This window comes from Kwoniella newhampshirensis (assembly GCF_039105145.1).
Source record: "Kwoniella newhampshirensis strain CBS 13917 chromosome 10 map unlocalized Ctg14, whole genome shotgun sequence".
NCBI classification, from domain to species: domain Eukaryota; kingdom Fungi; phylum Basidiomycota; class Tremellomycetes; order Tremellales; family Cryptococcaceae; genus Kwoniella; species Kwoniella newhampshirensis.
Genome location: NW_027118344.1, coordinates 440474 through 455839, shown reverse-complemented (window position 1 = coordinate 455839; position 15366 = coordinate 440474). Strand labels below are relative to the sequence as shown.

Here is a 15366-nt window from a genome sequence, read left to right as displayed (position 1 = left end):
CACATATACCGACAAGAGGCAAGGAGACATTCAAGTCAGCATTTGATGATACTTGGTCATATGCTCACCGGCCCGGTCAACGCCGAATCTCCTCTACTCGAACGTGACCACTATCAAACATATAACAGACCGTTACAGATGGGCATTGTGCATCCGTCTTCAATTCTGTTGCGACTCACAATCAAGTAAAGCATATCTCTTACGTTGTCAAGATGGTACAGGGACAAGCGAAGACAGCATCGTCTGCTGGAGGGAAGAGGCAGTTCTTGAAAGTCGAAGGAGAACAAATCACCTTTCATGGGAAGCCCATCATACTGAAAGGTGTGTCAAGAGTGTTCTGATCATGAACCTGGACTGACTATCATGTCAGGTACTGGGATAGGAGGATGGAGTAAGTCCGCCAAACCCATCCCTCCAATCTTTGGTCACATTGTCACCGGCTTCCGTATGCGTCGATATTCGTTGACGCCCGTCTACGATTCACAGTGAACATGGAAAACTTCATTACCGGTTATGCTGGACACGAACACCAGGTCCGAGCCGCACTTCAAGAAGTTCTAGGGACCAAGAAATACGATTTCTTCTTTGACAAGGTGAGCGTGTACACCCTCATCATTGCAATGAGCTGATCAGAGACCACGATCGTCTTACCATATCTAGTTCTTGGAGTACTTCTTTGGAGAAGAGGATGCCAAATTCTTCGCCTCGTTGGGATTGAACTGTATTCGGATCCCCGTATGTCCCCTTCCATGAGCTGTTGCATCGGTATGTGAGGTCTGACCTGACCTGGCGCATGCCCTGTTAGGTGAACTATCACCATTTCGAAGATGACATGAATCCTCGCGTGTTCAAGATAGAAGGGCTGAAGCACCTCGATCGTGTCATCGATTTGGTAGGTTCCCCCTTCTGCTGTAACGCTTGCACTTATTTCGGTCTCACAACCGTTCTGACGTGTATCACAGTGCGCCAAGTATGGGATATACACCATCATCGACCTGCATTCGGCACCTGGAGGTGTGTTCTGCTTGCTCTGCATGCGCATCATGGAGAATCGTGATTGACGATCGCGTGCAGGTCAGAATTTTGACTGGCATTCCGACAATCCCACCCACAAAGCCCTCTGTGAGTGGTCTTCCTTCCCTTCCACTTACCGGTGTGTTGGCTGACAATTGAACAAGTCTACGAACACAAGGATTTCCAAGACCGGACCGTCGTCATTTGGGAACATCTCGCTCGTGTGGGTCACTCAGTCCTCTCAATGTCCCCATTCAAAGTCCTGAAAGCTGATTGCGACTTATCCGACACACTCTGAATAGCACTACAAGGACAATACCTGGGTTGCGGGCTATAATCCGCTCAACGAACCGTCTGATGAAAAACAGTCTCGGCTCATCGAGTTCTACGACAGAGTCGAGAAAGCCATTAGACTTATCGACAAGGATCATATCTTATTCTTGGAGTAGGTCGTCATAAATGCAACCAACGTTGTGCATGACTGACAGACCCACGTCTGCTCATAGCGGAAAGTGAGCGCTGATCGGGCGTACACCGTCATGGACCTTGCTGATGCTCAGGCGTGATCAGTACGTTCGCTGCCGACCTGAGTCATTTCGGGAAACCACTCCCGAATAGCGTGTATACTTGCCACGACTACTCGATGTGAGCCGTCGATCAACAGTCACCCAATAGGCAAACAACCATGTTGACCAAAAAGGCGCAGTTATGGGTTCCCCAATCCCCCGTCCCTCTTCAACGTAAGGGCGTGATATGTAGCCAGGCCGGCCGAGGGCTGGAGCCGCTGAGGACTGACTATCCTTTTCATGTAGTGGTCTAAAGACCAGATTGACTTCCACAAGGAGTCTTTCAGAGATAAGACAGAGTATATGCGAAAGCACAAGGCGAGTCTGACCTACACAGCTCTCACTTACTGCTTGTGCTCCTCATATTGACCATTTCGGGACTTGCTTCGACAATAGGGTCCAGTTTGGGGTGAGGAGTCCGTCCAGCTTTGAAAACTGCGATGGCCGTTTATTTGGAGCTGATCCCGCATTGTAGTCGGCGAATTTGGTCCAGTCTACCAGAATGCAGAGGACGGTGTTGACGATTGGGAACATATCAACGACACTCGATTCGACGTGCTCAAACTTCAGCTGGGGATTTACGCGAAAGCGCAAGCTAGCTGGTCTATATGGTTGTATAAGGGTCAGTATGGCGATGAGCGATATGTGACATAGTCCGACCCGTCTGAGCTCGTCAGGGGACGCTGATGGGTTGAGTAGATGTCGGTTTCCAGGGGATGATATATGCGGGAGAAGATACCGCCTACGTCAAGCTTCTCAAGGACTTTCTGAGGAAGAAGAAGGTGGGTAGAGGGACAGACCCGAAACATAGTATAACCCCGTTGGTACTGCCGCCTTGTGATCGCATTCTTGGTTCCACGAGGAACATTTGTCCGACTTGGTCGTCAATACTACCCTTTCGACCAGACGGCTGATTCAATCGTCTTGATCCCAACAGAACTTGGCAGCGGATAGATGGGGATTTGACGATCGCTCCGTCCGTCATCTCTTCCAGCCGTTGGAAGAATGGATCGAGTCCTCCGCTCCATCTATCAGAGATCGATATCCTGCCACATGGGGCGTCGATGGACATCTATCGAGATTGGTCAGGAACATCTTGTTGTCTGAAGAACTGGTCAAGGAGTTTGCTGGGTTCTTTAAAGATAAGACGTTGGATGAATTGGATCAGTTGGCAAAGAGTTTCGAGTTTGGTGAGTCATCCATGATTGGTCCCGTTGACTTTGCCGTTGTGCCAAGGGCTGATTGCGTCGTGCTATGTGCTAGCCCAGTGTACTCAACGCACAACACTCAATGAGATTCTGAAAGCGGACTCGCTGCGATCAGACAAGGAACGGCTGTCGGAGAAATAACTTTGAGAAGCACAATTCAAGGAGTGGTCGAAGACCCAGGTCATCACGAAAGTGTACCATACTGTTATGTTCGCAAATAGAGACAACTTGAGCACAACGGAGGCTCGATTGTAATGTATTCGAGATCAAGTTAATTGGTGAAATGTGATCTTTGACCTAAACAAGTACAGAGCCGCATAGAATCCGATCACACTTTAACGTGACCCATTCCGCAGCAGAACCATTTGAATCCTTCTACAGCTGCCACCAGTTGCGACTTGTGACAGCTTCTCTAAGATCGTAAAGCAACATATCTGCCCAGAGATATCCACCCGGTAGCAGACTGGGATGTAAGCTGTTTCAGGTGACGTACAGATCAGTTTCTCGCCATCATTGCCAGGGCAGCGACGACAGACACAACTTACTCATCCCTCTGTTGATCTTCTGTACCAATAATCAATTCTCCCCATTTGGAAACCCCCACGTCTTTCAAAGCTTTTCGTTGTTCAGCAGACGCATCGTCCAGATCTTCAATTGCTGACATGGCGGCGTGATGGAGCGGTGATAATCGGTTGAGCTTCTGTTGAGGTCTTTGGGGTTTCTGTTTCTGATCACCCTTTTCGAAAAACCACGGGGATAACGTTCGCAGAGCTATAACACGCAGTACACCCTGTCAGTATCTAGAAAGAGACGGGACAGGCAGAGAGCATGACGCTTGACAAAGGGGAATTGAGGGATAAATCGTGAAGCAGACTCACGATAGTGATGTGTCATCCATTTGAGATGAGTCCGAGGGAAGGTTTTCCGAGTATGTACGATAGCTTGTCTTACTCTGGTTCTGTACCAAGCGAGTCGTCCCCTTTCATAGCTCCGATTATCAGCACCTCTCTGGCTTATGGGGCAATTCAAACTACTCGGCTTCATCTCCCGGTGGGAACGCTGTAGCTGTGATCGGGTCACTCACGCTGATAGAGCTTGGGTAATATCTGAGCCCGCTTGAGTGTCTTCCCTCATGAATCTCGTTGTATCCCACAATGCCGAAGCGATCAACGTAAGGTCAGGTGCAGTACTGGAACGTTCCGCGTTCTCGACGTAAGGCTTTGCGAGCATGCTGATCCGGTCCTCGAACGTGTACGGAGGGACAAAGTCGGGCTAAGTCGTGGATCAATCGGTTGGCCTCGATCCAAGCGATAACGTGGGGACTGAAGGAAAGATCGAAAGTAACGACTCACCCTCAAGGTCCAGAAGTTCTTCTCGTCGAGACCGAAGTTGAAGATCTGGATGAGCATCAAGTCGACACCGGGAAGATGGCAGTAATGTCCCATATATCCCATCGGATCGCCAACATGCGGAGCTGCTCTCTTCTCCTTCTGACGAAGGACTGTAGTTCCGTTGCTGAGAGTGTCAAACTTGGCGAAAGGTTCGGGCACATGCTCGTAATACTCTGATTCGGACTGGGATCGAGATCGAGGTTGAGAATCCCGTTTGGAGCTGACGGGCTCGTCGTCGACGTCGCGGCTTCCGTAGGTTTTGAACTTGCCATCTTCGGGTACTCGAAGCCAGTCGGGTTTGGGTGGTGGGGTAGCTGGTTTGGGAGGTGACCATGGATGGTCCCAATCGATCTCATGGACAGGTTCACCGGCCATCTGTGTGAGCCAGCAATGCTTGATCAGCATGGTTCGATCATTCAACCAATCACGTATGCTGGGACATCGTCCGAGTATCCCTTTTCCCTATCGATCACGTCTCACCCCTCCGGAAATTATCACTTCCACGGAGCACACCGAAATATCCAAATACCACGATGCACACGCGACGGACACCCAGCCTTCGAAGTTGGTTGAAGCGAAATTGTTTCCACTCACCTCGCAGAAATACCTCATATTGAATCTCTGTATACTATCTCCCACAACCAAGACCGTCCTGTTCCTCGCCCAATCCACATTCTCCCACTCTTCGCCATCGGGAGCCATCTCAGCTTTCCACCAGTCGCCCGGCAAGTCCGGTAGACCCTTTGCGCCGTGTTCGGACCACGACGTGCGCAGTAACGACGCGAGCAGAAGAGGCGTCTTGCCGCATGTTGGATGATTGGTGAATGGTGTCCATCGGTTCGCGTGAGGATCGTCTGGTGCGTAGTTAAGAAACCCGTTCTGAGAGTATGGGTTGCAAGTTGGTTTGAATGTCTCTCTGCGCGTTAGGAAAGAGGGAACATGGCGAGTAGTGACGAACCAGAAGGGAGACCGGGGTGAGGCAGGCAGAACAGTTGATTTGGTGTGAGGAGAGGACGCGTGGGTCAGACAGCAGTAGTCAAGGAGGGAAGAGGGGAAAGAAGTCAGACGCGTCAACCAAGTGCCATTTACGTGTTCAGACCACCACCACCATCACCACCACCACTCACCGACCACCAGCGAACAACCACGCCGACAAGCTGAAAAATAAGCCGACCAACAAGATCCACCTCTTCTTCCCACTGTATGTGCCCGTGGACACGCCCTTCACTTTCAGTCCATTACCGACGCCGACACCGGCGAGACCACCATGTTCTAGCATGGTGTAGATCGGTCCCGGACCATTCTTCGAACTCGGTTTTCGGAACGGTGACCAAGGTCTGAACGAGGACGATGATTGCCTTTCCTTCTCAGACATCTCAAGAGCTGGTTATCTCCACAGAGGGATGTGCTGGGAAATCGACGTGGGCAGACTTGTTATAACAGTAAAATCAGTTGCGAGGACGGATGATCACTCGCTCAGGAGATGGACGTGTCGTGATCCAGATACAAAGATCACATCAAAACAATCGTGTGGTTCCAGGATACAAGTTACAAGTTACGTTGTTGGTGGAGGCGATATCAGGGCGTTCTCAACCTAACAACCTAATGAAAGCTGGTCTGAACGGGACGTGACTTGCCTCTGGCTCGTAGGCCAGTGATGAACCGAACAGTTACGTTTTATAGTTGAGCCTGGCGTACCTGTGGAGATAGACTTCGCCGATCTGATCTGATATCATTCACCACGAGTACTATCGTCGCCGGTCGTTGGCTACTAGTATCGCTGCCCATGCTACCTGCATGCGCGTACCTATGCTCTTATCACCCACTCGCTCATCTCCAGATGACCGTCGGAGGGATATGTAACTTCGCGAAACGCGACTTGATGATCTCAATCGCTAGCAACTCCTCTCCCCTGGACGCAGAACCCTCAATTGCATAACCCGCCGGAAAAAGTAAGGCGAAAACTAGGCACCAGGTGCCAAGGCCAGCGGAATTAGTTCAGTCAGTTATTATCAATGCCAATATTACATGCATACACCCCTTTCATTTTGGATTTGCTCTCTCCACTCCATACACGATCTGTGGTCATGGTGAATCAGGAAAATACAAAAGAAAGGGAAAAGAGGGACAAACGGAATGGACGGCTGATGGATGATGGTGCGAGAGCTGGACACAGAAAAAAGAAGAAACAGAGACACAATCATGCTGATGGGACGAAATAGTCAACAACTAGTATCAGGCAGAAACAGACCAGAGGACAACAAAGGGTGTCATATGGAAACAGTCCGTGAGACGAGGATTTGTTGGTCGTCTTTCAACGACCCAATGAACCGGATCCCGAAGTCGTCCTTCGATGTCCGGACTTGGCCTGCTGACTAGATCCCGCTCCTCCCGCTGACCGAGGGCCCTGACTGCCATTGTTCGGTTGTCCCTCGTTCGCGCCATACCACAATGCTCCCAGCAAGTCTTTTGCCGTGCTGGCGATGTTCGCCGCTCTCCCCATGATACTCGCGCCATCATCGTCGTCCACTGGTTGTGATAGAGTAGGTTGTGCATTGGTACCGACGTGGGCAATGGTAGCCTTTGCTCCCGTGGTCGATCCGGAGGAAGTAGGGGAAAGGGTGGTGGGAGGATCGGCTTTAGGTAGATCAGATGTTCGGGTGACAGTGGATGTGTGGGGAAGAGAGGCAGGAGAAGTGTCTTTGAGTGGTCGGAAAGTGATCTTTTTACTTCCAGGTCAGTCAGACCGAATCATGCACGGGGTTTGACATCTCGTCGCTCCTTTTGAATGCTCACCTGGGGGGAAGAATGAGGGGTAGGAGTCGACGATCTCTCTGGAACGTAATCCTGAGAAGGTTGCTGGTTGGGACCGGGTTCCCACGTGATGCCTTCTTGCACCTTGTCGAGTCCAGGCGGAGTTTGAATTTTTCGTGGTGTCGTGGAATTGGAGTTGCTCTCCACTGGCGACCTGGATGAGGTAGAGCTGATAGAGGTACTCGAACTGGCTGATGTACCGCGGGAAGTCGATCGATCATTGAGACCGCCTCTGTCTCTCGAAGGGGTCCTGCCCCGACCACGCTCTTCCACTACGACTGGTGAGGCTATTGGTGAGCCAGTAGGGCCGGGAAGGTCTACATTACCGTTTGAACCCCGCATACCACCGATACCGGTTGCTGCAGATGGATTATAGTTGAAATAGGCAAGTGGGGGCGAAGAGGGCTCTGGTGGTGCGACAGGGCCGGGTGATCGGACTTTGAGAATGCTCCTGGAAGGTTGGGGGGATGTGACATTAAGCGATGACGAGGAAGAGCTCGACGAGGAGATAGAAGACGGTTCCACTCCAGGACTCGGTGCAGCTTGACGCCACTTTGGTTGGGCAGGCGGTTGGTTGACCGTGGGAGGTTTCCCGTAAGAAGTACCGACATGCGCCGGAACAGCGGCTGCTGCTTTGTTGTCTTCATCTGCTATGAGATCCGGACCACCAAAGTAATCATAGCCAACACTCCCGTATTCGTCCTCATCCTCCTCGTGGCCCCACTGACCAGTATGCCTATCAACTTGCGGTGACGGGAAATCGAATGAGCTGGAGGTGTTGAGGCCAGGCGATTGGTACTCGGGAGGCGGTTGGTAGACCATTTGCAACGTAGACCCGCCCGGTGTGTTCATAGTCTTCAACATGGTCGGAGCGATCTTGGCAATAGTAAGGTGATCTGCCGAGCCAGATGACGAGTTTCGGCTCATACTGGGTCTCGAGGATCGGCTGCTGGAGCTCAATGACGAAGACTTCATCTCGAGCATCTCATCGTCTGAATCTTCCAGCGGTGCGACGTCTTGTGGACTGTCCACAGCCACGCATTGCTCAACGAAAGTGTTGAAACTGATGTGCTTCTTCCCGCTGTGCTGAGCCTCTGAGGATACCGGACTGGTAAGAGGCACAGCAGCGGCGGGGTCTGCGGGAGTCTCTTTGCCGGAGGCGTTACCCGAGCTAGGGAAGGGACCACGAGGAGGACTCTTCTGTCTCGCCATCGTCCTGTTCCGAATGATATTGGTATCAGATTTTGTCTGCAGGAGGATTGGTCGCTCGCGCTCGCCGTCCATAGAATCGTCATCGTCATCGTTATTGTTTGACGCCTCCAGAATCGGTGAGGATGGCATGGGAATGGTGAGCATCTCAGAGAGGGTTCGATGTTTGAGGATGGGTTTCTTGATGTTTGACGGATTAGGCCGGTCGATACCTAGACGCTCGTCGGTGGAAGCGATCTTGAGAGGTCGGACAGGTTCGACATCCGCAGTATGGAGCGGACCATAGAGCCAGGTGACATCGGAGTCTTTCAACCTGTTTGGCGAGAAAGAAAAGGGTTGGAACAGGAAGGGACATGGCAGAAGAGGGGAGGGAAAGAAGAGGAGGAGGGGAGGGGGAGGGGGAGGGGGGGAAAGGGGGGGGAGGGGGAAGAGAAGGGAGCCGAAAAGGCATTCTATTAGCGGTGAACTCAACAGACGCCAGCAAAACTTTTCGCCAATGTACATACACACCAGAGCATGTGTATAGAGTATGACCGTAACTCGAACGACATGGTCGACTCACCAATTCAACGTTTCCGGACTGATGGTCTTGAGCTTGTTCCTCTGTTTCTGCCATGTTCTCCAACTGGCATTCTCCAACCTCACACCATTCGCAATCTCATGCTTGTGTCTGGTCATGTTCCTCCATGATGCCCAGATGTCTTTTTCTGACCAGTCATGGGACAGATAATCTACACAGATGGAAGGCAGACGATCTTGGATGTCTTCTACCGAGGGAGCAGCACCGGAATCGGACGGTAGAGAAGTCTGCAAATGCCATCCGGAGGAGTGAGTGATTTATACCAACAACAGTATAGACATCGAGGAAAGTTGTCACTCCATTGCTAACAAGAAAGTCGACGACCACTCACGATAGATGGTATGATTTGTGCCATGACGGCTACAAAAGGTCGAAGGGGGTGATGTGATCACCTGCGAATCGTTCTTTACAATCAGGAAAAGTGCCAAATGTTGCGACGATTACAAATCACCCGGATGATGGAGAGGCAGATACACCGCGACGGTGTGGAATCGCAATGAGACAACCAGTGGCGAGATTGCTTCCCGTCGTACTCGTCGGAGTTGATATGTGTTGTTGTAGTAGCCTAGAGATGGATGTCGGTCGTGGAGGCAACAAAAGAAAGAAAGTCGACTGCGTAGAAGCAGTTGTGAGTTCCCCTGACTACTCGAGTGTTTGTCGGTGGTGAAGAGGAGGATGTGTGGTGAGAGCGGAATGAACCGGATCGTTCGGTATATGTATCTCGCGGCGGCCTGTGTCGTGTCGATTGAACCCGTATGAGAGGGCGGTGATCGGTTGGAAGAGAGTGAACGATGAACGGATGAAATGGATGAGGATCAAAGATGGAATGCTTACAAAAGTGGTGGTGGTGATGTAGGTGGGTTAGCAGGTGTCTGATGGAATATATTAACCGACCCCGCCTGGGAGGAGGGAAGCAGGCAGCAGGCAGCAGGCAGCAGGCAGAGAGAGAGAGAGGGGACCGGAATGAATGGGTGGGATTCATTCGGGGATTACAATCAGGTTTTCTCAGTTTCTTAACTTACTCGAATCAGCAATTTTGGATCAGGTCCTTCTATTTCCTTTTCTCTCCACTTGGGTTTTTCTTTGGTGGCTATTACCACATCCTATCCCACCGCTGTCATTACAGACATGTTTTTCTCTTCGGGCTTTTGATCCTGTGATCACCGTTCTATATCCCCCCACAAGCTGGCATGCAAACGTAACCTCGACTCAGAGGCCGAATACAGCAAAAGACACACAGCTGGAAACATGGAATGCATATGCACGTTGGACGGCCGTGATCATAGCAGATGACAGTGGAAGATCACATCATCGTTGCTATCCTTGTGATCATGATACTGCCACACCAAGAGAAGCACGAACCACCATCCATCATGCCTGTATCTCCACAAACGCCACCTCCATCCTTCATTTCCTTAAGCTGATATAGGGTAAAAGGGCTTTTCGCAATCAACCAGAGAACCTGTGTACCCTGCAGAGGGAGATGGGACCATAGCACACCCTAATGATCATTTCGACTGCGAAATTCAAAAGGGTTTTCTTTCTGGGGTTTTCACACTTTACCGCCGGCGACTTGTGGGACAGGTAACGCAATGATGCAGGTGTTTATACACCAAAACTACTCTGCTGTTGCTGCAAGGTGGAAAGGGAGGAGAAGAATTTCTCCCCCCCTTGGCCCTGCGCCTATCGCCGAGGGCGATGGAGATTTTGACCCCCAGACAGGACGTGTTATGATCGCGGCAAGTTGTTCCGTGTCTCGCTTTTAGAAGCAGTCGACTAATATCTGTGGTTCTGATGTCATGGAGCCGAAAAAAGAAAAGCTTAGTCTCCGCATTCTCCGGTTATTGCAGGTCACTGCTGATCTGCTTCCGCTCGATGATGTTCAACTAACTCGTTGCGTCTGGATCCGAAGGGGAATAGTCAACATCTGTATCGGGATCGTATACGGTCCTGTGGTACGACGTGAGATGCGATGGAAGAGATCAAGATACAAATCCACCCTCGTCGTTATTCCCACGCCCACAAGGTAGCGATCAGGGAAAATCACATGACGGCATGATCCTCGCGGGTTATCTCCTCGCACAGGGGTCGTAAGTACGGCCGAACCCGTTGTTCTGTGTACTTGTATCGCAACGTTACAATAGTATGATCGATGTCGCGTTACATCTGATCGAGAACACGTAGACATCGGTCACTCATTGCATCCTTTACATGATGGTGCAGCTATCATCCTGTCTGCCCAGTTGGTCTACTAGTCCTCCTGCATCTCGAGATCTTGGACCGTCACTTCGTCCCGTCAGATCCACAATCAGAACCCCTGCATTCTCGGGATCGACATGAGCAGTAAGATTATACCTGATCCACGTATGCCTGTTAGCTTCCCGTACCGAACAGCTCATTGAAAGCCGACATGAGGAGTGACAAGTATAGCACGATTTCACGATGAAATGGGAGGAAAAGGCACAGAAATAACAAATGGTTACTCACTTTCTCATCAAATCCTCAACGGCGGGTTTGATCTTGGCTACGTGACCTTGCGAGTGAATTCCCTTTCCAACGATGACATTCAGTGTCCCCTGGCCACGTCGCTGTCCTTGTGAGATGGCAGCTTCCGTTCGTTCGATCGCCTCTTTCACATACAGACCATGGAGGTCGATCGTGTCTGCTGGCGAGTCTTCGTTATTTGCTGGGGACGGGGAAGAGCATGGCAGGATCAGCAACTGCTCTCGCGATGATGATGAACTGATTATCTCTAGCCTCGGTACTGTGGCTAGGGCGGAAGGAAGACGAGGCTTGTAATAGTCGGGGTGACGACACTGAAGCAACACGCTCTCATGAACCGTGTCTGTCTCCTCATTGCCCAGACAGAGCATAGCTCGATTTCGACCCTGTATCTATTCGCACTCACCTTCAAAAATCCATGCACTGGCCTGATCATCCAATTGATCCTGTTTCGCCTGATGAGATTTCCCTTCTACCGATAATTCGTGCGCCCGTGCTCCATCTCCGGATCTACATTGTCCGTCAGCGACCCTTCGAGTGTTCCAAGGTGTCCAGGTATCGACAGGAGAGGGGACTCACTGGTATGCTCGTTGTGATTCGGCGAAACATCTACCAAGTGCACAACGTCAGTCCTTTTCACGCCGGCCTGGATGATAGATAGCCGTGCTGAGGATAGACCATAATTGTAGTCGGGCATTGTAGAAAGATTCAACATCTGGATCAGGACACCCACCTATGCGCTTCATCCCCCTCTCTTCGTGCTTGATTTCTCAGATCCGTATAATGGGTATTAGCCTGATTGACCTGGTTGTCATCCTGCGGCAGCCTCACTCGTTAGTCGTCATTGGATCATCGTCGGGAATCTCTCGTCCTGCACACATTGGACATCCATCTTGCTCATACACCCCACATCGTGCGAAGGGTGCATGTATGGAGGGTATGGTAAAATAGCGAATTGATCACTTACATGATATCCTGGATGATGTGGACCGACTACACCTCCCGCAGGTAAATGATACGGTTTACTAGGTGCATGACCGTTCTGATGATGAGGAGCTGCGGGATGCGATTGCCAAGCCGTCCCTCCCTGTTGATGATGTTGTTGTTGTTGCTGTAAAGGTGGATATTGTTGATTACCCCATGGCTGTTGTTGTTGTCCAGCGACATTCGCCCAGCTGGGATGCCCTTGAGGTGGGTATGCAGCTTGTTGTTGACCGATTCCAGCACCTGGATATCCCTGATGTTGTTGTGGTTGTTGTTGCTGGACCGGGCCGGAAGGTTCTTGTGATGAACCACAGCAGATCCGAAGAAGAGAGGTGACTAGTGAGATCAAGGACATGACGCGGTGCCGAGATGTTTCACAGGCCGGTCGGAGGGCGCCAGGAGGAAGTGATCAGGAGACAAGGGGGGACGGAAGGAAGGATGGATGGACGGGGATGGAGGTGACTAATTGGTATCAAGTGATAGATGGACGAAAAGACTTCGTCAGAATTGATGCTTTGACAACGAGAAGTATGGCGAGAATTCAACGTAATGTTTTCTGACTATATCCATTGACCACAATCTGCCTCCGGTGCTCGACCACAAGCATATGCAAGTGGGGGCATACTACGCGACGACAATGGCTGTAGTCCGACATCCATGCTTGGAATCGCAAGACAGGTCTAGGTAGAGAGAGAGCAGGAATGGCCAGCGGGCTGCAGAAAGAGCGTTGCAACAGGAACAAAGTCATTCGCCGGTGTAGACCGGTCCTCCCATCTCGATGCACGAAAGTCCTACCCACAGCGGGTCCACTTTACACTTTGCCTGCAGCATGTATACAATTCTTCACATCGCTCGTATGATCTACTTATACAAGGCTTGTCTTGATGCCTGTTTCTACAGGCCCAGGTCTTGACCACCTTGCTCCACACAGCTCATAGTAAGATGAGCTTGCGTTCTGCCGCGTTCTATCTTCCCTCCACTACGCCTCAATCTTCTTCAAGTTGGCATGCAACTTCGGTTCACTCTTCACCACTCTCTCGACAATCTTCTTGATCACGGCGTCTTTGTTCTTGGCGACGGCTGCGTCGAGGTCGGACAGTTGGGTGGTGGTGGTTGAATCGATGGAGGATTGGGAGGTTGAGGTTTGTGATTTGTGCTGAATGAAATATCAAGGTCAGCGAGGAATATGAATGGGTTATGGTAGTGATACCAGGTGGAGCGTTGTAGTCGGCCCACAAAGGTGGAAGACATTCAGTGGATCTAGGACACCGAAGCAGTGATGTCCAAGGAGGACTACGGTCTATAGTTCGGCGTGGACGTCATGAACCAGATCATGATAGTACCTTCTCTCCTTGTCGACGAGCTTCTTCCAATTCCCATCAAGAGAATGCGCTGGTAGCAGAGAACACTCACATCCGACTCAAAATTCTTGAACTCCTCATCCTTCTTAGCCTTGTACGCCTCGATCTCCTTGGCAGCTTCTGATCTCGCGTCCTTGAGCTTCTGGACTCGGTCTGAGGCAGACAAATACGATTAGCAATCTTCACCTCATCGGTGCAGCAGTAACACGACGACAGAGACTCGATTAACAGAGGTAAGGATGACCGTCACCGATACCGATACTCACATTGTCTGGCCTTCTGGACAACCTTTGCGGCTTCCTTCTCCGCTTCAAGAAGTGTCTGGATGCCTTGGGAGTTTGCGGCCTGATAAAGGGTAAGATCATTAGCGATAATGAAGGCTATGCGTCAAGTAACTCACCATCTTGAACTGTTGTTTTCGGAGATAGAAGACGAGGTGAAAGGAGAGGAGGCACTCATAGATGAAGCAGATGGACGAATACCAGAGGGCCAGCGAGCAAACCCGAACGTCAGCGAAGCGTCACCATTCAATTAGGCGCGCAGAGAGCCTTTCAGATCATGCGATGTCCGGGAGCCTAATTTCGGTCTTTTGACTTGTTTCACTCAATCCAGCTTTAGCCATTGACTTGGTATAATTCGCTTTCAACAAGCTGTACATGTTGACATTAGCCTCTCCGTCACTACAGCACATTCCCGTTCTCAACTCAGTCGGTCATGTCGCTATACGCCGACGATGATCTCGGTGCAAGTTTACAGATAGAAGATGAGAGACCGACTCTCTCCGCACCCGCCGACCCATTCCACGCACTGCACGCGGCACTCGCCTTACCCCCAGAATCACCAGCTCAGCAGGATGGGCTGACAGCCGCTGCCCAACGGTTCGAATTGCACCCTGACAAGCTACCGGAACTAGTCCCTCAGCTGCTTGGCTTGATTTCTGAAGGTGGCGATTCAATGTTGAGGTTTTGGACGTTGGAGATGATCGCCTTGGCTGTTGGAAGAAGTGGTTTGAAGCTGGAAGTCAAGTTGGATGGTGCGTTCAAGGGCTTCTGAACGGCAAGCCTGTGTACTTCATTGGACTCGTACTGATGCTGCCTGTCCATTAGTCACTCAACAATGTCTCGATGCACTAGTAAAGCTTCTCAACTCCAGCTCCATCCCGACTATAAAAGCTGTTATTCCAATCTTCTCAACGATCTACCCCCTCCTCTTTCGTCTTCTAGGAACGTCCAGACCGCCTCCGCTGGTGGTCGAAGCTTTCAGATCGTCGAAATCCAGGATCCTTGCCCTCGCTCTCGATCCGAATAGTCAGCCCGCGAATGTAGGAGTGAGGGCGGTGGCGTGGAAGTTTGTTCAGAGGGTTTTGTTGGCTGGCACCCGTGCAGCAGGAGCTGATCCCAGAGTAAGTACTAACGTATGGCACTCTGCACTCTGAAGATCATGCTTACAGATAGATTGTTTCTTTAGCTACAAGCCCGGGGAGGACCAAGTACCAATGACATCAACGTCAGCATGGTAGCACCTGACAGTGCACTCAATGCGGCCGAAGTCGAAGAAGAAGGTATACAACTTCGGACACAACTTGTCACGCAGATGTACTCTTCATCGTGAGTTGACCGCTGTAATCTCTGTCACTGACCTTTAGTGATCCTGCGATCTTGCACCCGATCATGAATACTCTTCCGATTCTGTGCAAGACGCGACCGGCACTAGCACCGTTATTAGTTTCTTCGATGA

General features: G+C 50.9%; 6 protein-coding genes across 6 annotated transcripts; 2 read left to right on the top strand and 4 right to left on the bottom strand.

The window, feature by feature from the left end:
* Nucleotides 1–212: 212 nt before the first annotated feature.
* Nucleotides 213–2929, top strand: IAR55_006872 (uncharacterized protein; the record flags this gene model as incomplete). Its single annotated transcript, XM_066949950.1, has 17 exons — nt 213–321; nt 371–391; nt 487–593; nt 661–735; nt 806–892; nt 963–1014; nt 1075–1122; nt 1179–1237; nt 1317–1459; nt 1585–1659; nt 1721–1754; nt 1827–1898; nt 1977–1989; nt 2056–2202; nt 2280–2362; nt 2518–2770; nt 2844–2929. The coding sequence occupies 17 exons, from the start codon at nt 213–215 to the stop codon at nt 2927–2929; spliced, it is 1464 nt and encodes a 487-aa protein (XP_066799642.1).
* A 234-nt stretch (nt 2930–3163) lies between these two features.
* Nucleotides 3164–5554, bottom strand: IAR55_006871 (uncharacterized protein; the record flags this gene model as incomplete). The annotated part of the gene is made up of 7 exons (XM_066949949.1): nt 3164–3263; nt 3334–3559; nt 3667–3767; nt 3873–4060; nt 4141–4554; nt 4774–5095; nt 5307–5554. The coding sequence occupies 7 exons, from the start codon at nt 5552–5554 to the stop codon at nt 3164–3166; spliced, it is 1599 nt and encodes a 532-aa protein (XP_066799641.1).
* A 939-nt stretch (nt 5555–6493) lies between these two features.
* Nucleotides 6494–9137, bottom strand: IAR55_006870 (uncharacterized protein; the record flags this gene model as incomplete). The annotated part of the gene is made up of 4 exons (XM_066949948.1): nt 6494–6901; nt 6976–8515; nt 8765–9009; nt 9114–9137. 4 exons carry the CDS (start codon nt 9135–9137, stop codon nt 6494–6496), a joined length of 2217 nt encoding a protein of 738 aa, XP_066799640.1.
* Nucleotides 9138–10989: 1852 nt separating this feature from the next.
* Nucleotides 10990–12623, bottom strand: IAR55_006869 (uncharacterized protein; the record flags this gene model as incomplete). The annotated part of the gene is made up of 6 exons (XM_066949947.1): nt 10990–11137; nt 11270–11468; nt 11691–11794; nt 11864–11893; nt 12018–12100; nt 12252–12623. 6 exons carry the CDS (start codon nt 12621–12623, stop codon nt 10990–10992), a joined length of 936 nt encoding a protein of 311 aa, XP_066799639.1.
* Nucleotides 12624–13247: 624 nt separating this feature from the next.
* IAR55_006868 (V-type ATPase, G subunit) lies at nt 13248–14032 on the bottom strand (the record flags this gene model as incomplete). Its single annotated transcript, XM_066949946.1, has 4 exons — nt 13248–13424; nt 13682–13782; nt 13896–13974; nt 14030–14032. 4 exons carry the CDS (start codon nt 14030–14032, stop codon nt 13248–13250), a joined length of 360 nt encoding a protein of 119 aa, XP_066799638.1.
* Nucleotides 14033–14343: 311 nt separating this feature from the next.
* IAR55_006867 (uncharacterized protein) lies at nt 14344–15240 on the top strand (the record flags this gene model as incomplete). The annotated part of the gene is made up of 3 exons (XM_066949945.1): nt 14344–14662; nt 14736–15031; nt 15097–15240. The coding sequence occupies 3 exons, from the start codon at nt 14344–14346 to the stop codon at nt 15238–15240; spliced, it is 759 nt and encodes a 252-aa protein (XP_066799637.1).
* Between the last annotated feature and the right edge of the window lie 126 nt (nt 15241–15366).